This window comes from Toxorhynchites rutilus, chromosome 3 (assembly GCF_029784135.1).
Source record: "Toxorhynchites rutilus septentrionalis strain SRP chromosome 3, ASM2978413v1, whole genome shotgun sequence".
NCBI lineage: Eukaryota > Metazoa > Arthropoda > Insecta > Diptera > Culicidae > Toxorhynchites > Toxorhynchites rutilus.
The window spans coordinates 198013356-198037320 of record NC_073746.1 but is presented as its reverse complement, the minus strand read 5'-3'; the positions used below and the strand labels follow the sequence as shown (position 1 = coordinate 198037320).

The 23965-nt window shown below is 38.5% G+C and overlaps 2 protein-coding genes across 3 annotated transcripts in view; both read right to left on the bottom strand.

Annotated features, from left to right (window-relative positions):
* Positions 1-12177, bottom strand: part of LOC129776264 (uncharacterized) — a 38026-nt gene extending 25849 nt beyond the window's left edge. The window contains exon 1 of one of the 2 annotated variants that reach the window (XR_008743071.1): positions 10541-12177. The gene's annotated coding sequence lies outside the window, so the exon portion shown is untranslated. The remainder of the gene's footprint in view (positions 1-10540) is intronic. The other variant, XM_055781812.1, reaches the window with a different exon arrangement.
* Positions 355-10241, bottom strand: LOC129776265 (uncharacterized). Its single transcript, XM_055781813.1, has 2 exons — positions 8592-10241; positions 355-8512 (listed from the first exon to the last, which is right to left on the bottom strand). Exon 2 carries the CDS (start codon positions 7387-7389, stop codon positions 6367-6369), a length of 1023 nt encoding a protein of 340 aa, XP_055637788.1. The 5' UTR covers positions 7390-8512; positions 8592-10241; the 3' UTR covers positions 355-6366.
* Positions 12178-23965: the final 11788 nt, after the last annotated feature.

Sequence of the window (23965 nt, the reverse complement as noted above, 5' to 3'; positions counted from 1 at the left end):
TAAAATCTCGTGTTATAACACGTGGCAGAAATTATCTTTAGGTATCTCCTGAGAAGGAAAACCTGTAGAATGAATTGGACCGACTTTATATTCTATTATCTATGTTATGTACTTTCTACCCTAATCCAATCACGACGGTGAAGAGTTATCTTTGGGAAACCTGAGAAGGTAACCGAGATAAATCTATATGTTCTATTATTTATCGCTATTATTGTTTATCGAAATCTTATCGCGAATGCGTAGTTTTATTTTTGAAAAACCTGAGAATGTAACTGAGAAAAATACTCTAAAATTCTACGCACTTTTTATAGAATACATCTAGTAACAAACGTAGAAACATTAAATACACAAGCAACATAGGTATTAACTACAGTAGAACTCCGACTGTCCGCGGAACGAAAATCGTGAATAACGCAATAAAGTACTAAAAACCAGACGCAAACAAAAAAAGGAATATTTCAGCAATAAAACTATGTTATAACAAAACTGAAATTATTGGACTATCGATCTGTAAGGTTATGAACACCATTGGTCAGGTAACGTGAGAATCATGTCCAAAACCCATAATGCCGACACTCTCCGAACGAAAATTCTACTGTCCCGGTGAGATCGGCGCAAAAAAGGCGAAAATTCAGTGTCAATCTCAGGGACCAATGAGGGGCTTAACGTGTTGACAGCAGCATCATATTTTGTTTCATAATCACATCAAGCGGGCGGGAATGAAACAACAATTTATTTGTTGTAGATCTAGCCGATGACATAGACTTTTGTATCTTTTCACCTTAGATTGAACATGAGAAAGCAGTACTTCACACTACATATGAATGCCAAATTTGGCATGTGGAGGTTTAATGGTGCAATAAATGTTTTTACGGTGGTTAGACACTCCACCACCCTCTCCAAGGGGTAGCTGCCATACAAGTGAAAGACGAATTTCTGCATAATTCAAAAACTAATCAAGCAAATGGAGCCAAATTTGGCATGTGAAGGTTTTACGGAGCACGAAACGTTTCTATGGTGAATACACTTCTCCCCCCTCTCTAAGGGGGTTGCCATACAAACGAAACACAAACTTCTGCATAACTCGAGAACTAATCAAGCACAATTTGGGATGTGAGTTCAACATGACAATTGAAAATTTTCGGAAAACTCTGAAGCAAAAAGGGAAAATCCAGAAAATTAATAGTGACAAGTGCTGTGAGTCCATTTGATGTTTGCGCTAGCGAAATTGATCTTTGTTCGAAACTGGAAATGGATTTTAATGTGCTTTTCATACTCCTATATCTTATTCTATCTATACAAATAAAAATATATTGCCGAATGTGTTGATAAGAGCAGAACTCGAGGAAGGAATTGTCCGATTTAGGGCTGTCTTTATTGTATCATATTTTCTGTATAAAACATTTATTCATTGTAACGGAGAAACATGTCCAGAGTACACAGAAAAATACTAAAAAAACACAGAAAAATACTTTATTAGAAATACTAGGAATTTTATAGTAAAAGGAAGATTCACCAGGGTCGATTAGAAGATCAATCAATGAACAGTTCTGCGATTGGACCCATGAGCTTGCTCATAGTAAGGCAACGTAAATGTTTGAAGGTATTGATAACAAAAAACAAATTGTGGGCGGGACGACGTTTGCCGGGTCAGCTAGTATACTATTAAACTACTGTAAATCGTGAAAAAGACAATTTAATTTAAATGTTTTGAAACATTAGAATACCTGATTTGATATAGGTGTGCTGAACTAGAGCATTCAAAAAAATGGACAAACCATGATCATATTTTCGACTGGACAAACCAAAATCATTTACCTTACTATCTAAGATGATTGAAAATGGAGAACCACTTAGTCAATGTATCATGAAATCGTTACATGTTTTGCAATAAATTATATATCCATGTTATTCTTTGTCATGAAAACTAGTTCGAGAGTACACATCATATAGTACCAGGTCATACGGAGTCAAACAAATTTAATTTTCATTGCTTGAAAAAAAAATCGTACAACCTTTTCCCCATGCACGAATGAACAAACGTTTTCGTGATGCAAATTTGTTTATTCACGTTCTGGACCAAACCAGAATTTTACTCAAGAAAGATTATTCTTCTGCAGAAATATTGTACCTTGTGGAATTAGATTCCTGCTACACGCAACTGCGAGACGAAGACGAGAAGGTCGCAACATTTCTATTCTTTGGCGGTTTGAATTATTATACCCAACTGCCACGATATGTACCGTTTTTTTAATAAAATCGTTTTTTTTTCAGGAGGCCGGAGTTCAATATTTTGACAGTTTTTCTTATTATCTATGTTAGTAATATGTAACCGATTACTCACGGTCGGCTCGAGGTTAGTAATAAAATCGTTGATATAATAATAAAATCGTTGATATAATAGAATTGTTTTGACATTTCTATCGGTTTTTTTTTTTGACAACCTTTTTAAATCTATCCGCATGACCCAGATTTAGAAGTGAATTTTCAAATATTCTTGGCGATTCATGGCAAAGAATTGATCAACGAGCAGCTGGTCCTAGTTTGACAGTTAACTGGCCCGAAATCAACTCCATTTGTTCGCTTTCAGAGGTTCGAGGCTGAATCGCGTATCGAGAATAAACACTGTCTCAACGGTAGGGTTTCCTTTTTGGGATTTTCAAAACTACGCTCTCAAATTTTAAAACTGTATATTCGATGAAATTCGATCTTCACGCACGTATATTTCTGGATGCGTTCTGTCGTTCTACTGAACGCAATTAAATCCTCTGTATTCACAACTGATCTGCCTAATTTTGGGTGTGGGTGTGTGTGCTGGACAGTATAACGGTTATAAACAGCGATGTTCAATTTGAGCCATATTTGGTCATCGAAGATTACTAATGTCTACATATAAATGCCAACATTACCGGCCCACTTGAACTAGCTTCAACTAAATATGCTTATGTTCTAAACTATTAAAACTAGTTAACTAAATTCCTGGTCTGTTTTGTAATAGATCACAATTCGATGGCAATGGACATATTCGGCACACAGGACGCTTGTAGATACCGTTTTTGGTTCTTACAGTAACCACTCTGACGACTCCATCATTTCCTGGATGCACCTTAGTAATTCTTGCCAAAGGCCAATATAGGGGTGGTTGATTATCTTCACGTAGAACAGCCAAATCTCCAACATTAATGGAAATGTGTTGCCGGTGTTTGTTAATCATTTGCATCTCGGTGAGGTATTCCTTACTCCATCTCTGCCAATATCGCTGGAATAATTGCTGCCTTTGCTGGTAGTGGGTTAGTCGATTCGTAGGGATGGCGCGCAGATCGGTTTCGGGGAGTGCCGTCATGGTAGAGCCAATAAGAAAATGGGCTGGAGTCAGCACATCAACATCTAGAGGGTCATCCGAAAGCGGAACTAATGGCCTTGAATTGATTGCTGCTGTAATCTGAACGAGAAGAGTAGAGAAATCTTCAAAGGATAGGTGATACGAGCCGATTTCCTTTTTGAGGGCACTTTTAACAGTGCGCACTGCAGCTTCCCACAAGCCTCCAAAGTTAGGAGCCCGTGGGGGTATAAAATGCCATGAAATACCTTGTTGCGCTAGCTCGTTTCCAATCATAGCGAACTATTTTTTATCATTCAGCGTCTTATATAAACCATATAACTCATGCTTGGCTCCGGAAAATTTCTTGGCATTATCTGAATGAATTTCAGATGGAACTCCGTGATTACCAATGAATCTACGCAGGGCTGAAATAAACCCGACGGTCGATAAATTGCTGACAATTTCCAAATGTATGGCCTTCGTGGTAAAACATATAAACACTGCAACGTAAACTTTCGGGGCGGCAGCACGACGATAGGGTGATTTTAGATAAAACAGACCGCAATAATCAATCCCAGTTATGACGAACGGTTTGCTTGGACACACACGGGCACTTGGTAGCTGGCCCATTGGTTGCTGAATTGTTGTTGGACTCACACGAAAGCAGCGATAGCATTTTTGTAACACAGAATTGACTGTCTTTTTGCCATGTAACGGCCAGAATTCCTGTCTCATGACTGAAAGTGTTAACTGCCGACTACCATGAATGGTTTGATGATGAAAGTAATCAATGAGCATGCGAGTAAATGGATGGTTACTTGGAAGTACTGATGGATGCTTTGTTGCAAAATGTACGTCTGACTGACGCAGGCGTCCACCCACTCTTATGACCCCATTTTGATCTACAAAGGGATTGAGAAGTTTCAGTGGAGATTTGTTCGATACCTGATGATGCTTTCGTAAATTTTTAATATCCTCTGGAAAACATTCTAGTTGTACAAGGCGCACCAAAGCCAGTTTTCCAGCGTTAATTTCATTCGCTTCTAAGAATGGGGATCGACGAGCTTCATGAGGTTGGCGACAGTTATGTGCGAAACGGAGGCAATAAGCTACAATGCGCGGTAAAGGTTTGAGAGCCGAGCGTAGGAAGAACAAGTCATTCGTTTCAGAAATTATGGTCCCCATATGAACAGTCTTTCGGGTTTCTAGATCCAGGTCGGAATGAACAAATTCCTTGCTTTCCTTTGGCCACGTATCAATGGATTGCTTTAGCCATGTCGGTCCGTTTCTCCATAATTGACTCTGGAGAAATTCCTTCACAGATATTAATAATATAGATATTATAAGTCAGCAGGGTTTTGGTTCCCTGCTATATGTTGCCAACTATGACCATAAGTGAGCGTTTGTATCCTAGAAACACGATTCGCAATGAAGGTTTGCCAAGTGTTAGGAGGTGCCTTCAGCCAGTGCACAACAATTGTTGAGTCGGACCAGAAAAACGATTGATATTCATTCATTTTCAATGAGTTTACAACTTTTGAATATAAGTGGGCAGCTGTATCTGCAGCACAAAGCTCTAGGCGAGGGAGTGTTTATCTTTTTAATGGTGCAACACGAGATTTTGACGAAAGTAGCTCGATGCGCACATTGCCGACTGTATCGGTCGCTCTTACATAGAGACACGCTCCATACGCTAACTCAGATGCATCCGCAAAACAGTGAAACTGTATTCCTGTCCATTCCAGACTAAAGGCGATTCTATTTGCACTTCTGATAGCAGATTCAAGTTGCTGATAAATTCTTTCCATTCATTATCCAATTGAGAGGGAACAGCATCATCCCAGCCAGATTGCAGTAAAGATAGTTTCTGCATTATTATTTTTTCCTTCACAATTACCGGAGAAATTAAACCGAGAGGATCAAACAGTTTCGCGATGGTAGAGAGGATACTTCGCCTTGTCCAATCCTTCACGTTATTGACTATATCGAAGGCAAAACTCAACTGATCAGATCTTGGATCCCATGTAACACCAAGTGTCTTTACTTGTATGCCAGTTGCTTCAGTGTTCTTGTGGCGAGGAACGATGAAGGAGTCAAGCCATAAGTCACCGTGAGCAATTCGTATGTACCTATTGGATCTGACTCGGAAAACCGCCAAAAAATTCTTTGCAGATGCGTATCATCATCGTGTAGACGGATTTGTCTATACATTTTTTCCACGTCCGCAACGAGGGCGACTTTATGTTTACGGAACCGTAGTAATAGACTGAGAAGCTCATCTTGTATTACAGGACCTTTCAAAAGAATATCATTCAGCGAGTATCCGCTATCGGTGGAAGCCGATCCATCAAATACGACCCGTAACTTAGTTGTAGTGCTTGAATTTTTAATGACGGGGTGGTGAGGCAAATAATATGCTTTTTTATCCGTGGATCCCCTAGCTTCTGATGGTAAATTCTCTTCTGTAACTTTTTTCATGTGACCAAGCCTAATATATTCAGCCATGAATGCATGGTATTCCTTTTTTAATAATATGTCCCGTTGCAAGCGTCTTTCCAGTTTTCTGAACCTTTCCAATGCCATTATTTTTAATTCACCCAGCATATTTCCGAAATGAACATGTTTGGGTAGTCTTACTATGTAGCGACCATCGTCAGCACGCGAGTGAGTTTTAACAAAAGATTCTTCGCAGTCTTGTTCCTGCTTAGACCAAGGCGGTTGATCATTATAGCTCTCTGTTTTCCAAAATTTTTCCAATCAGACTCTCTAGATTATCCGGAGTTGTCGCGGCATAACAGTGAACAGATGTCCTGTTTTGAGTACTCGTTTTACCCGTTACGATCCAACCAAGTTTTGTTTCAACCAAAGTGGGAAGTCCTGATCCCATATTAATCCGTTTTAGTCCGTTTTCATTCAAAAAATCATAGAAGTATTCCGCACCAATTATCAAGTCGACCCGTTTGCATGTGTTAAAGTCAGGATCAGCTAGCTTCAATTGTTCAGGAATTCTCCAGTGAATAATTGGCACGGTAACTGAAGGCAACTTAGAAGTAACCCGTGGCAATATTAAAAAAATCCATTCCCATTGTGTAATCTGTCACTCGAGAACTTATTGTAGCGTTAACTGCATGTCTTGCTCGGGATTCAACCTGGCCAATTCCATAAATTGGAACATTTATCGCACGTCGTTTCAACTTCAGCATCTGACACATCCTTTCGCTCATAATATTCACCTGAGATCCATTATCGAGCAATGCTCTTGCCAAATGTTTGTTACCATCTCTATCCTGCACAATCAATACCACCGTTGAAAGAAAAATGTTCGATGGTCCAGATTTGGTCCCAATACTAAATGAACTAACTGTCGATTCATCCATTGCTTCCGTTTGATCAGCAAATGTACTTCCTGTACCTCCAGTTGCCAAATTTGTTTTCATGCCTCGTATATTGTTGCTTTTATTTACTGTGGAATTCATGCTATCGCTGTGCCCCAGTGGATATCCGGGATGAATCAACGCATTGTGCCTTTTTCCACACGTTCTACAATTAAATTTAGAGTTGCAGTCTCGAGCCCAATGCCCTGATCGAAAGCAATTACTACACAAGCGCTTGTTGTTTACTATATTCATTCTTTCAGATAGATTCATCGTCTGGAATTTAGTACAACGTGAAGTATAATGAGCATCGCCGCAACATTGACATGCTGGTACATCATTCACAGCATTTGTGGCACTATATGAAACAATATTGGTACGTTTTATGTTCGATCTTGTGGGATGATTTTTGCTTTCGGTACAATTTGATGATATGGCGTCCAATATTCGAGTCCTTTTCTCTAGAAAATCCATTAATGATGAGAAACCAGGTTCTTTTATAGAAGCCGCGTGGTCTTCCCAAAGTTGTAGAGTATGACCGTCCAACTTGGAACAAACCCAATGTACAATAAGTGCTCCCCAATGCTCAGTTTTTTCACCCAACTGCTTTAGTATCTTCATTCTCTGTTCGAATTCGTCTACCAATCCGTGAATTGCTGCAGCCGATTCCTCCTTCAGTCTTGGATATTCCATGAGCGCGTGAATATGTCGCTTTTTGAGAAGATATTCGTTTGATTATCGCTTCGTTACTGTTTCCCAAGCAATTGAGTAGTTTTTATTCGTGATCGTGAGAGATTCTATAAGCTTTGCCGCCTCCCCTTTCAGTGCTGTTTTCAGGTAGTGAAATTTTTGTACGTCGCAGAGTTCTGCCGATTCGTGTATCATGGAAACGAATATCGACTTAAACGAAAGCCACACTCGATAGTCACCGTCGAACTCCGGTAGTGTAATCTGAGGTAGACGCACCCCGGTATGAATACCCAAAGCGCTTGTATTTCTGGCAATCGTGTTGTCAAGATTTGCGGTAGTCTGAACCGATAGAGATATCTTTGCTGATAGTGCTGCTCGTAGCTCATAATAATGATTTTCAAAATCCACTCCAGCAGAATAACTGTCCTCCTCAACATCACCTTTTTCATCCAACATCGCTATCTCTTCCTGAACTTTTTCGAATTCTTCGAATTTTTTATCAAGTTTTTCAATCCTCATCTCGATTTGTCCGCTCTGTGAATTCGGATCATATCCCTCCAAAAACTGCTCGTGTCGTTTTAGAGATACGAATATACGTTCCCTCCTTTTAATTTTGTCGTTAACTTTTCGTTCAGCCATCATTAACACCACTACCAGACCAGCAATGCAGTTGCTCCAAAATAACCGAAAAGAGACAAAAGGGACCAGGAAGTACCGCAAATTAAAATTGTAGTATTGGACAGGTGCTCACCTGAGGCCTGTCCAAAATAGGCCTTGAAAAGTAGTATGGAAATAGTCCTTCCCGAATATGCGAATCGTTATTGAGTCCAGCTAAATTATTACGATATAGTCCTCTCTCACAGCCAGTAGATGCAGTAATAATCCCGAATCGTCGATGATCATAAAATAAACATAAAAGTACCAGGTAGCACAAATTGATACAGTAGAATTATTTGGACAGGCACTCACCTGAGGCCTGTTTGTAACAAGCCTTGTATAATCAATGTAAAATGTAACTATTTCTCGTGTGTGGTAGCAATCGGTTTTATCCAGAAGTGTAGTCAAGTCGTGAATATTCCTTGTCAATAGTTGTCAGTTGAATATAATTTTGTGGTGATCGCCAAATCTCGTAAAAGCAGCAAAAAAACAAAAAAGATCCAAGTAGCACCGCTAAATTTGTGGTAAGTTGTAGGAAAGCCACTCACCTGTGGCCTGTAATAATTAGACCTTGTATTAACTCAAATATTTTGCATCAAAGAAATGTCTTCGATTTATGGCATTTGTTCATCCAAGCTTCTATTATCCAACAATAATTGACCTCAGTACTGTATGGCTGCGGCTTTGAAATAGGATAATGACCCCTTCACCAATCGTTGTCCATATGATAATGACCCCTTCAACATTCGTTGTTCATAGGGTAATGACCTCTGGATTCAGCCATACATCCTGGTCACGACACCAAAATGTTCGCTTTCAGAGGTTTGAGGCTGAATCGCGTATCGAGAATAAACACTGTCTCAACGGTAGGGTTTCCTTTTTGGGATTTTCAAAACTACGCTCTCAAATTTTAAAATTGTATATTCGATGAAATTCGATCTTCACGCACGTATATTTCTGGATGCTGTCTGTCGTTCTACTGAACGCAATTAAATCCTCTGTATTCACAACTGATCTGCCTTATTTTGGGTGTGGGTGTGTGTGCTGGACAGTATAACGGTTATAAACAGGGATGTTCAATTCTGTGAATGTTTTCTGGTCTCGTTTCATTTTGCAACTATGTCAGAGAACTGTGGGCAGAGGTTACTACAAAGTATAGATTAACACTCCTATATTCGCCCGAAAATCGTAATTTGGGTACTTTGGACTGTGCGCGTCTCTGTGTTATTGCCAATGTATATTTTCAGACGTTATTGGTATTTATTCAGAGAAAACAATGAAGTTGAGTGGAAAAACTCCAAAAAAATATTTTTCTTTAACTTCCTCCAGCTTCAATAGCCATTTGATTCAGCCACCTCATTGATGCTCGGTCTGTCAAACCTATGCGCGAGTATAGGAAAGTTAAGGAAGCTTCGCTTCCTTGTTTTTAAGAGGCTTTAAACTTTTCAGTTCATTCGCCTCTATTGATTAAGGAAGCTGTTGGTTGAACCTCACATCAATCTAAAATGCTGCTATTTTTCTTACAGTGATTTGAATGATCTAACAAAAATTAAGATTAATATTATGAGTATAAACTGTATTTGCAGTAGTCATTAGCTAACTGGGCCAACTGGGCGTGCGTTAACCAGGCATCAGCCCATTTATGTATCAATAATAGAGCAATGTCATGGAAAAAAGGTAATGAAGATGGTCGAGTTTCGAGCGACATAGCATGCGCTGCCATAACTATTTCGCATATAGTGACGTCAGTGGTTGTGTTTATCTTTGATTGCCCACCGCATCTATATGAAAATGCTATTTTCAGGAAGAAATTTATCAATTAAAAACGTACATTTTGTAGAGCTCCCGCTGAATATGAGGCTAATGTGATAGCGTGGAGTGAATATTTGTGTAATCATGTCAAAAAGACGGATAAAAGTGATATTTCCATGTGCCATTTTCACTCCCCCACGTTCATAGAAACAAACGAAGTTTCATTATTTCACCGTTATGAAGTTGATGTTTCGAAGGCTCTCAGTGTCGGTGTGCAAATAGTATTTTATAATTGGGATGGATCTGCAGCCCAGTTAGCGAACGAGTACTGCACAAGACATATGCACTTGTTTGTTAGTTCATTTTTGCATTTCATAAAATTTTTGGCATAATCAAAAGCGACTACTTCGAACACAATTTTATATTACGATTTTCACTAATACTTCCTTGCATTTACAACTGGTTCAAAATAATAACAAGGAAACAAAGAAAAATAAATATTCAAAAATTCTTTGAAAAAACAAAGCTTTTTAATACCAATTACAAATGAAAATATTTTAAGAATTATCCGATTCAGGTGTAACAGATTTAATACAGAATCTTCCCATCTAGCATATTGGCACATATACTGTGCGAGATATTGTAAAATAATAGTTTCCTATTTTAAATATGAAGCGGTTTAATCCTTGTTTCTTAGTTAACATTTAATGCAATGATATGAAGTATAAGAGACAGTGATACTCACATTTTACCATGACAACAGCAGCGTAATGGATATAGTTTCATTACAATACTCATGCCAGCATTGGCTTGCACTAGAACGCAGCAATCAGTATTCATGATGATATTTTGGTCTGATTAGCCATATCGAATTTTATTGTTGAAATTTTTTATGACGTACATCTTATTCAGGTAAAATAATTCAATGATTGCAGTTTTACGAACATTTGATACATATTAAAACTCCGCAAATTCTTTCGCACATTTTTCTGTGCTAGAGATCCTTAAAGCTTCCTCCTCGTAATCATCGAAGTTACTGGTATCTCCCGGGCCTTTACATCGAGGTATGAATGGTGCCTCTATCTTCTTTTGGAATACAGCAATCCAATCTGTTGATGCAAACCATCTGTGCCCCTTAATATCATTTACGCCTGCCTTCAGATTACCGTAGCGTTTTGTAAGATCTACTTGGAGAAGATTTCTTAGAAGATCTTTCAGTTCCGATCCAAAGTGGGAAGGGAAACGTACTTTACCGGATACTATCTTCTCATAAATTTGTATTGGTTGATCGGCGAAAAATGGAGGGTATCCAGCAGCCATCTCGTAGACCAAAACACCTAGGGCCCACCAATCGACTGCTTTATTATATCCTTTACTTAGGATAATTTCCGGGGCCAAGTATTCAGGTGTTCCACAAAGTGTCCATGTTCTTCCCTTGACACGTTTTGCGAAGCCGAAATCAGTTACTTTCAAGTATCCTTGAGAATCAATCAATAAATTTTCTGGCTTTAAATCACGATAAATCAAATCTAGGTAATGTAAGTACTCAAATGCCAGAACTATTTGCGCTGCATAAAACCTTGAATGGGGCTCCGAGAATCTTCCGACCTTGCGTAAGTGTGAGAACATTTCTCCTCCAGGAACATACTCCAAAACCATGTACAGATTGGAGTTATCTTTAAAATGAAATTTTAAGCTAACCAGAAATGGAAATGAAATTGCTTGTAGAATTCTTTTTTCGTTGAGTGTATGTTCGACTTGTTTGAGTTTTACAACTTTTTGCTTATCTAATATTTTCATAGCGTAATAATCTTTAGTCGACTTGTGTTGCACTATCATAACTCGCCCAAATGATCCAGTTCCTAGAGTTTTTATGCGTTCGAAATCATCCAATGCTGCCGTGTTCGTAGGGTTTCTTTTCCATTTTTCTTCGAAATCCTCCTTCGCTTGATCCAAAAATTCTCTGACACTTTCAGCAGCGTCAACTTTTTTATTTGTAGAAGTGGCATTGTTCCCCATGATTATTCAATCAGGTGATATTCACTGATTGTTTCAATATTTTCCTGGATGGCAATGATTCTGCGAGATACAGATCAACATTCGGTGACTTCACTTTTTTTCAGTCCAATGTTCCAACTTTAATAAAATTTCAGATTCACATATATGTATACATATCGCACATACAAACAAAACACACAATTTTCAAGTTTTTTCAAACAATAACATTTTAAACTTAGCACAACGAACATAAAACAGTGTAATCATGAAAGTCTAATCTTTTTTCCCTATTTTCCACCTATTAGCATAAAGTTATCCTAATATTGATCTGAATACACAAACACGATTATCTATACTAGATCTATGTCTACATCTAGTATAAAACCATTTAAAAATGTGCACTTCGTATCACGTCTAAAAAGTAGAATGATCAGCACCATCTATGGAGAAATTTTGTTACCGCTGCAAAAGTTACCCGTTACTGAAAATGATGAAATTAAGTATCGTTAATTGACTGTATAATAGGCGACTTAAGCCGGGTTCAGACGGTGCGAGTAAGCATACGAGTCGGTCTAGTCAGTTACTGCAGTGCAGCTACTCATACCGTGTGAACACATCATGCCAGTTAGTGTCATGTGTAATCCGGCGTGCGAGCTACTTCAAAGTTTTGACGTAGGATTACGTCTTTCGGGAACATATTGGGGTATAAATTGAAAATCGAAAATGGAGCACATCGTGAAAATTGTCCAATTTCAAATGCTTATTGCTCAGTCATTTCTTGATGGATTGATGAAATTTTTGCGTCAATCGATTTCGGCACTCCATAACAATTTTTTGTGTTGAAGAAAATAATATATATCATGAAACTATCGAACAATTGAAAAATCTCAACCCCTATCCTAACGGAAATACCCACTCCTGATTGATCGAAATTGACGACACATGCGGCGGGTCCCTAACAGAGAAATCAAAACCAAGCTGCCTGGGAGAAATCTACATTGCAAATACATGAAAGTGAGGGAACTTTTGTTCCCTCCGAAATGTATTCCCTAACAGAGGCATCAAAACAAAGCTGCCTGGGGGAAATCGGCATTGCAAATACATGAAAGTAGGGGGAGCTTTTGTTCCTACCGAAATATGTTCCCTAACAGAGTCATCAAAACCAAGCTGCCTGGGGAAAATCGGCATTGCAAATACATGAAAGTAGGGGAGCTTTTGTTCCCACCGAAATGTGTTCCCTAACAGAGTTATTTAAACCAAATCATTATCAAAGAGTTTAACGATGTAATTCTTCTAACATATCCAAAATCAATAAATAGCCTAACGGAATCCTACGTCAACTATGCGGTCGTGTCTCGGACACAACCCTACTGAATTCACTCGCACTCGCATCTCTCAAAACGTCAAAAACAGAATTTAGCGTTCGAATCAGGGATGCCAAATGTAAAGATATGTCTCTATTTTTAAGATATTTGAAAATATGCGAAGGTATTTATAGACTTCAAAATTATTGGAAAAACAAATAAAACAAAAAACTAAACAAAATCGTTGTTATTTTGATATGCACGCTGGCTGGGCACGCTTTCTTGTTGAGATAGTTTTCTTGAGAATCTATAATATAGAACCATTATCAGGCACAATTTTCATTCAAAATTCACTCACAACTTGCAAAGAAAGTATTGTTCTAAAAAACAGAATACATATTCGATTTTAAAAAGTACATTTTCATTCATTATTTCAATTTTTGACGCGTATTCATTCCACCTGCAAATCTACCATCATTTTTATTTCACAAATTAGTATACGAAGCTGCTAGAAAGGCGAACTAAATAAAATTTTAAAAAATTATAGGATGTTGTGTCCAGGATACGACCGCATTGTTGACGTAGAACTATGCTGTTATTTTATATAAGTCACTTGTTTATACCTTCGGATATTATTCTATAATGCTGTGAAATTTTAGAAACAACTGCTTAGTAGAATAATCTCTGAAATGATTTTTTCATTGTAGAATCTGTTGACGATAATTGATTGATGATTCATTCTTGCCCTCGCAAAACAATCGTATGTCGCAATTTATTCCATGTCAATGCATTGAAAATTTACCTCGAAGGCTATTCCGGTGGCCTTTTTCGAAATTGACATAGACTCGGCTACAGTCGATTATATACATGTTGCACCACCATCATTATTCCATATCTCATAACTACATCAATATATCTTTGGCACTGCATGTAAACAACAACAATGACAACACTTGCAAGTATCAAATATCATGCTACATGTTATTTAGTATTGCCTCAAAGGAATCGCACCTCTAGATATCGTTCGTACAAACTAAGCGTAAACCAAGCGCCAAACAAGCGTTCACCATAGCATGCATACAGAGCCATACATTGGTGGCTTGAAACTACTAGAAATATAAACATTTCTCATCATTTTGTGCTATTCTCAAAAGAAACGCTTCTGTTAATATTACTGGCCTCGAAAAGAGTTTCATTACTTTCTCATGCTCGAGAGAAGCACAACTGTCAACCTTAGTGGAGGAAGTTTTGCAGTACAAAACTTAATCACATAAATAATTCCAGAACATTTACTTTCTTGATGACTAAACAAGAGAAATAAACTCTTTTTGTTAATAACAACCTCGAAACAGTAGCAATGCTTCATTATGATCAATATTAGCGCAAATGCAATCCTAGTTGAAGGCAGTTTTGCGACTGACACGCGAACCCAAATAACTTATAACATACCAGTAAGACATTCAAGATGCTTGGTATTCCCAAATAAATTTGTGGTGCACAACCTTAACGTCTGCTTCGCCATAACGTCAGTTTAATGCATTGATGCATTCTCAAAGGCACCAACGAAGTCCTTATGAAGACGGAAAATAAACAATGTTAACTGCTTGGAAAAAGACTGAATTATGCCACACAGCTTGTACTCTGCTGTAACACCCATCGATGCGAATTCGCTGATGAGTTTGTCAAGAGCGATCGCCTTCACCACCAGCGTTATTGATATCTCTGTTCGGGAAAGCACTCAAATGGACAGTACAAATGTATGGGAAAATAGAAACACTTAAAGTTTTCATGAATTTTAACCATTTACAAACCAAAGGATTCTATTGTATGGCATATTAAACAAATCTTACGAAATTTCCGATTCGTTTAGTATGTAAATCGCCAAAATCCGTTCGCGGCAAAAATAGTTATTAACGTTAACTTTATTTCATAAAAACGTGACCTGTTTTCTGATTTGACACCCTTAATGAAAGACGTAGTTCTACGTCAAAAAATCTTTTAGGTTGTCATTTATAGCATCACATACTTCCGGAATTATCTTAGCTATGAATGCTTTCGAGATTTTAAAAAAAATATAGGAGGTTGTGTCCAAGATACGACCGCATTGTTGACGTAGAACTACGCTGTTATTCTATATAAATCGCTTATTCATACCTTCGGATATTATTCTATAATGCTGTGAAATTTTAGAAACAACTGCTTAGTAGAATAATCTCTGAAATGGTTTTTTCATTGTAGAATTTGTTGACGATAATTGATTGATGATTCATTCTTGCCCTCGCAAAACAATACACTAGCTGATCGTAAGTCGCAATTTATTTCATGTCAATGCAATGAAAATTTACCTCGAACGCTTTTCTTTTTTTTTTTTGCCTTTTTCGCAATTGACATAGACTCGGCTAGACTCGATTATATACATGTTGCACCAGCACCATTATTCCACATCTCATAACTACATCAATATATCTTTGGCACCGCATGGAAACAACACAATGACAACACTTGCAAGTATCAAATATCATGCTACATGTTATTTAGTATTGACTTAAAGGAATCGCACCTATAGGCATCGTTCGTACAACGTAAACCAAGCGCCAAACAAGCGTTCGCCATAGCATGCATACAGAGCCATACATTGGTGGCTTGAAACTACTAGGAATATAAAACACTTCTCATCATTTTGCGCTATTCTCAAAAGTTACATACTTGGCTTCTGTTAATATTACTGGCCTCGAAAAAAAGTTGTATTTCTTTCTCATGCTCAAGAGAAGCGCAGCTATCACCCTTAGTGGAGGAAGTTTTGCTACTGGCAAGCGAAACCACATACAAAATTCCAGAACGACATTTACTTTCTCGGTGACTAAACAAGCGAAATAAACTTTTTTTGTTAATAACAACCTCGAAAACAGTAGCAATGCTTCATAGCGCTAATGCAATCCTAGCTGAAGGCAGTTTTGCAACTGGCACGCGAACCCAAATAACTTATAACATTCCAGCAAGACATTCAAGATGCTTGGTATTCCCCAAATATTTTTTTGACGCACAACCTTATGATGACGGAAAACAAACAATGTTAACTGCTTGGAAAAAGACTGAATTATGCCACACAGCTTGTACTCTGCTGTAATACCCATCGGTGCGAATTCGATGATGAGTTTGTCAAGAGCGACCGCCTTCACCACCAGCGGGGGGAGCTTGATTTTGGTTGCTGCTGCCTACTTCGCTGTTGTTCGATGCGGTGTCACACTCGCGAAGGCTCGGTTCAGTGCGAGCGCTTTTCACTGCACCAACATCGCGTACTTCACGAGATGACGCTTGCCTCGAAATTTGATTGCCCCTTGCAATGCGTTCACTTTTTGCAGTGCTCGAGTCAGCCTTCCTCTTCTTCTTGCTCATCACACACTGCGGGAAGCGTCCAATTTATGACGCGGAAAGAAAAACACACGATACGAATAACGCCAAAAACGAACTGAAAAAACCACACGACGATATCCAAGTTGGATTACCACTGGTGGGGTCAAATCTTAGATCGAAGCGCAGCGAAAGCAAAGTGAACTGGATTGCTCAACAGTCCGATGCCGAATGAAAGTTTGCCTCAGCGAGATCCACTGTTTATACTCTAGGCAAGTATTCCCCTTCATTCTTCTACTTTTCCTTTGTTCATGGGGACTTTGAATCCTACAATTTCCCCTCCGTTGGTCGTCGATAAGTTGCTCGTTATTGACTGGTCTGTTCGGGAAAGCACAGAAATGGACAGAACAAATGTATGGGAAAATGGAAACGCCTCAAGTTTTCATTAATTTTAACCATTTACAAACCAGGGGATTCTAATGTATAGCATATTAAACAAATCTTACGGAATTTCTGATTCGTTTAGTATGTGAATCGCCAAAATCCGTTCGCGGCAAAAATAGTTATTAACGTTAACTTTATTTCATAAAAACGTGACCGGTTTTCTGATTTGGCACCCTTAATGAAAGACGTAGGTCTACGTCAAAATATCGACAACAATCTGAACGATATTCCAGATGCAAGACACATCAATGTCGTTTTTTAATTTCACTCTTGCAGGTATAGCATCCCTCATGAGTGTATCTTGGCGTTTTTTTTTTGGACCAATGAAATCCAACAGTGTTTCCACTAATTCAGGTGTTTTTTCTCAACACTGCTCTGTACTCCAGAGGATCATCATCGTAGACGTCCTTCAATATTGTTTTTGTTGCTCCTTTTCCTTGCATCCAATACCTGGCCCAAATCCTTTTGCCTTTCTGCTTTTTCGGATAGTACCTTCAGTTCGAAGAAATTCAGCATAAAGTATTTTTATACACGGTCAGCATGTATTTCGAGATAAAATTGTGCAACTGAATAGAATAAATGCAACTGAAAACCTGAGACGAATACGGATCGAATTCGGATCAATCATCTGTCAAATTCGGACCTGATTGCTGTTTCTGACTATTTGATGGACATTTGAAAAATCATCTGGCACCCCCGGTAAGCCAATGCTGCAGTATCTAGTTTCGCGTCAGCAGCTCACACTGTGTGAACGGACAAGGCGAGTCAACCAATTGTCAAGCGAGTTCAACGGGTCAGTAGCTGCTCATTCTCAAGTCAGCTACTAGCAACGTATAAATGGGCCTTTATATATTCGCATTGACGACGTTGAGCTTCGTTTTACGAGTTTCTATAGCATTAAAGGTGATAATGGTTATGCAAACGGAGTGAACTCTTTTCAAATATTAAGAAAATTAACTTTTCCCTTTATAAGTATTCTATGTAAATGACACTTTTTTTGCAGGTGGAGAAAAAATCTCATGCTTTATCAACAGTGATGATGACGATGTTTTGACAGATTTGAAAAACTTTAATTAGCGAACGAGCTCTGGAGAATCGTCTAAAACAAAAATGGTAAGGGACTGTATCTAGGACACGACCGCATATTTTCGACGTAGAACTGCGCAATTAAATTATGCAATCCACATGCGAAAGTTCATTCACTTCTAGTATCTGAAATGACGATTTTCCTAGGCTTCTCAGTTTAAAAGTACGTTTTAGGGAACATTCCGCTCTGCACAACGACAAGCGAGTGCAAAAGTACTCAACACCAAAAAATACCCCCGACTTGCATGCATTTGCAAAGCGGATTCCCCTAGGCACATGATATTTGGAGTCCGTGTTAGGGAAACACAACTCAGTGAGAACAAAAATACCCCCGACGTGCGTGTATATTTGCAAAGCGGATTTCCACAGGTACATCGATTTTGAAGTCTGTGTTGGGAAAACCATAAATCGGGCCAATCAAAACTTGGCAGTTAGGGCGTTTAGATAACGCTTGACATTTTACAGTAATTCAATTGTTCATCCCATGAAAAATAATATTTCATTAATTGTGATAGACGCGTAGAAATATTTCCTATCAATTGACGCAAACATCTTTCCGATCTGTTAAGAAATGTTCGAGTTATGAGCATTCGAAATACGGGTAGGGTTAGTACACAAATCGGCAGAACAAATGTATAGGGAAAAAAGAAGTTCTTCCAGTTTTCATTTAGGCAGTTTAGAGATTAGCAAATTGGCATGTATAGCATATTAAACAAATCTTAGAGAATTTCCGATTCGATTGGTATGCAAATCATGAGGATTCGTTCACAGTGAAAATAGTTATTCACGTTAACTTTATTTCAAAAAAAAAAGTTACCTGATTTCTGATTTGACACCCTTTCTGAAAGACGTAGTTCTACGTCAAAACAATAACTTAAACTAAACACTCGGCCTTCAGAAACATGTTGTATGTCTGAGGGAAATCAGCAAAATATCAATCACATACGCATAATTCATTGCACAAATTCATATTCGTATTAAATGAGAAACTGGGAGATCAGAGATTGCTTGTATCAATCGATAATGCTTAAATTTTTTATCAATTATTTGATAGTTTGTTTCACAAAATATATAGTTTTCAAATTGTGTCTGAAGTTAATTTTATATTGTAATGGTAATTTCTAGAAAATGGATGATTCAAGGTGCTTCAAGTAGTGAAATAGCGTCAAGTAATTTTTTGTTATTCAAATTCTAGCAATTTCAAGTTGTTTCAGGCCAACTAATATGGTAGTGAGTAGTTTGCCTCGTAAAAACTAATGGCGTATCCAGATATCGACACCTTACATTTGTCATTGCGCATGTATCATAATCGTTTAAGCAATATATTATGCTGCATATCGCGATACCAGGATGATCGTTATACCGATATACGACTTAATTCATAAATGACATAGAAAATCGTGTTTTCGCATTTTATAAGTTTTTGGATAGACTTGATGCTTTGATTGATATTTTATAGGATTGTAATTTTATAAGAGGTTGGTAAATAACTGGACTAAGCGTACCATCGGTACTTCGCGTACCTGCAGGCATAAAATATACCCCAATCATGGTCCTTAGCTTCCTGTACAGAAGTCCTATACCTACGAGTAACGAATAACCATAGTGAAGATCGGGTAACCAACCACGGTGGGATCTAGGTCGTTTGCTGACAGGAGAGGGGGCCTATACAAGCGTCTGTTCACCATTGAGATGCGGCTCAAAACAGCGTCTGTTCCCAAATGCACAGAAAAATTCACAAAGAAATTCGAGACAGGACAATCGCACTAGACCCACGCAAAGAACACGGACTAGAGATTGGAAACTCGGAACATGGAACTGCATGTCTCTCAATTTTCTTACGAGTACCCGAATTCTTTCGGAAATATTGAGAGCCCTCAATTTCAACATCGTAGCGCTGCAGGAGATGTGCTGGAAAGGTTCGATCTATATATATATATATATATATATATATATATATATATATATATATATATATATATATATATATATATATATATAGATCAGGTATACCATCTACCAGAGCTACGACAACACACACGAGCTGGGTACAGCTTTCATCGTGATGGGGGAGATGCAGAAACGGGTGATTGGCTGATGGCCGATCAAAGAAAGAATGTGAAGATTGAGGATGCAAGATCACTACTTCAATATCAGCATTATTAACGTCCACAGCCCCCATCTAGCTAGTACCGATGAAGATAAGGAAGAATTCTACGCGCAGTTAGAGCGTGAATATGATCGCTGCCCAAAACACGACATTAAAATCGTCATCGGACTTCTCGGATATAATCAAACTCAGAACCGCGATGGCGCGATGGCGCAACGTCAGACAACTACCTGGCGATGGTTAAACTGCATTCTAAATTGTCGGTCGTCAATAACATAAGACTCCAGCGCTCACCTGTACCACCTACGACGACTAAATAAGCCGAACGTTGATGCAACACACTCCCAGTTTCTTGAAGCTGCGTTACCGGGGGTAGACGAACTCGATGAATGCTGGAACACCTTGAAGGCAGCAATTAGCAGCACAGCAGAGACCGTCCTCGAGTATGAACAACGAAGACAACGGAACGAATGGTTTGACGACGAGTGCCGAGAAGGATGCAGCACGCACAGCCATGCTGCAATGAGCGATTCGACAAAGCGTGGAACGATACAGAGTGAAGCGAAGGCAGCAAACTCTTTCGGAAAAAAAGGCCGCCTGGAAGAGAAAGAGTATGAGGAGATGGAGCTGCTTTACCGTTCTCGAGAATCGTGGCACCGGTTGATAGTCAGGATCAGGAACACAGAACAGCTACAGGTGGAGTGGCAGGACGGGGTAATCTGCCCCATATATAAAAAAGGCGACAAGCTGGATTGTGGGAACTATCGTGCCTCGTATTCTGTCTCAGATCATCTTTCGCCGTCTATCATAGGTAGATTTGTGGAAAATTATCAGACCGGATTCATGCCCAATTGCTCGACGACGGACCAGATTTTTACACAGATCCTCCAAAAATGCCGCGAGTATCAGGTCCCGCACCATATCTTCGTTGACTTCAAGGCCGCATATGATACAATCAATCGGCGACAGCTATGGATGATCATGGACGAACACTGCTTTCCCCGAAAGCTAACAAGACTGATTCTGAAAGTCTCTAATTATGATTTCCTTTTCTCAGGGTCGTTTAACCCGCTGCCGGTTACTCGCAAACAGCGGTTTCTCCAACAAAAAGAAGCAGTTCCGGTTTTGTACGTGTTCACTAGACCTACGCACCCTTCTAAAGCCATCAACTATGCCCACACTCTATTATAGCTCAAAGTTTGAGCAATACTAGCCAACTCTGCCGAACAATCGAGGACGGGGGCTGGCGACTCCTTTTGAGTCCGAAAACGGAAATTTCCACAACCGCAATAGAGGAGATAAATGCGATTTTCATAATTTCGGTCGTCGATAAGTTGCTCGTTATTGATAACTCTGTTCGGGAAAGCACTCAAATGGACAGAACAAATGTATGGGGAAATAGAAACACTTAAAGTTTTCATGAATTTTAACCATTTACTAACAAGGGGATTCTAATGTATAGCAATTAAACAAATCTTACGGAATTTCCGATTCGTTTAGTATGTAAATCGCCAAAATCCGTTCGCGGCAAAAATAGTTATTAACGTTAACTTTATTTCATAAAAACGTGACCTGTTTTCTGATTTGACACCCTTAATGAAAGACGTAGTTCTACGTCAAAAAACGCTAAATATAAAAAAGGCCCGCTGAAAGGACCTGTCCAGCGCATTATTATTTATTCTTAAAGTGGTTTCGAATAAGAGAAATAATAATAAGAGAAAAACGAGATTTCACAAACTAAGAAAAACGTGTATTCACATGAAAGGTTCGTTTAATAATTGGCGATCTAACGTACAAATCTACACCTAGGCGGCGCTGCGGTGAAAGTGATGATGGTTTTAAATTTTGCCATGTGAGCTTATGGAAGGTTTGTAGTTCTTTCCATAAATTACAATGTTATAATCATAAAAAATTATTTGATTGCGATGAGTTTTTAAGAAATTTAATTCTGCGCATTTTTATATATAACATGTTATTTTCTTATCTCTTTCAGTAGAGAAAATTGTATAAATATTGACAATGGTTGAATCAAAGACGGAAATTCGAGAGCACCATCAAAAACAAGTAGAAAAATGCATGGTTCTTGCATGTGAGAACTACCTTGGAAAGTCCGGAAGTAAAACATACGTGATTTGTTTTTCAATTTTAGGTTATCTTATCATCATTTTCTTAGTTCAAAAACAGAATCCAGGTAGAAAGGTAGTTCTCACATGCAGGAATCGTGCATTTTACTACTTGTGTTTGATTGTGCTCTCGAATTTCCTTCTTTAATTCAACTATTGTCAACATTTTTATAGTTTTCACTACCGAAAAAGGTAAATAAATAACATGTTATATATAAAATTGCGCAGAATTAAATTTCTTACGAACTCATCGCAATTAAATAATCTTTTATGATTATAACATTGTAATTTATGGAAAGAACTACAAACCTTCAATAAGCTCACATGGCAAAATTTAAAACCATCATCACTTTCACCGCAGCGCCGCCTAGGTGTAGATTTGTACGTTAGATCGCCAATAACAACAGCATTCGATATAGGCGATCTAACGTACAAATCTACACCTAGGCGGCGCTACGGTGAAAGTGATGATGGTTTTAAATTTGCTATGTGTGCTTATGAAAGGTGTGTAGTTCTTTCCAGAAATTACAATGTTATAATCATAAAAGATTATTTGATTGCGATGAGTTTTTAAGAAATTTAATTCTATATATAACATGTTATTTCATTACCTCTTTCAGTAGTGAAAACTGTATAAATGTTGCCAATGGTTGAATCAAAAAGGAAATTCGAGAGTACAATCAAAAACAAGTTGAAAAATGCATGGTTCCTGCATGTGAGAACTACCTTGGAAATACCGGAAGTAAAATATACGCAATCTAACGCAAAACGTAAACGATCGGTGAGACATCTGGATTTTGTTATTGAACTAAGAAAATTATGTCAATGTAACCTAAAACTCAAAAACAAATCACGTATATTTTACTTTCGTCATCAATCGAAACCTTCCACAGAGTCCAATCATGGCGCTTTTTCAAGTCAGCAATAGTATTTGGTATGTTGTCGACAAAACTCATTGCACTTAAAGCAAATCCAGCAAACTCCATGTCAAAATCCTTATGCCACATGGGTGCAGTTCGACTACATCGAGGCCTATCATGTGCATTCTCGACCTCAGAGCTTCTCTGATAAAATCGGTAAATTCTTCTTCCTCAGCTGATGGCTCTTAATACTCATCTTCAGAAGACGATTGATCTAAATTTTCTTCTAAAACTTCATCTTCTTTATCGAAATCTTCACCGGTTTTCTTCACTCGAAAATACTGATCAGCAGTACCGCTATCAATTTCTCGTTCAGCAGTCACACCACTTTCAACAATATCGACATCACGAGCAACAATGATCCGCTTCTTTTTTGGATCCCAGACACGGTACCCATTATGCGAGTATCCAACCAAGACTCCTTCCACGCTTTTGCATCCAATTTCTTCTTTTGGTTTTTGGGTACATGTACAAACACTTTGCTCCCAAAAGCCCGATACATAAGATTTCCTGAATTCCCAAACTTCAAAAGGTGTTTTATTAACATCAACTGCATTCGTTGGACTTCGATTCACTAAGTATGCCGCCGTTTGTACAGCCTGACCCAGAAGCGCAATCCTCCAGCATCGACCTGGTTTTTTCGACAAGCGTGCGTTTCATTCTTTCACTCGAACGGTTTTGGTGAGGAGTATACGGCACTGTCCACTCAACCTGAATCTCTTTCTGCTTGCAAAATAGCTCGAATTCTTTACTGCGATATTCACCTCAATCACACCTCAATGTTGCAACTAGGGCTAGGGGTCACTAGGGCTTCATACTGCCAAAAATATTCCA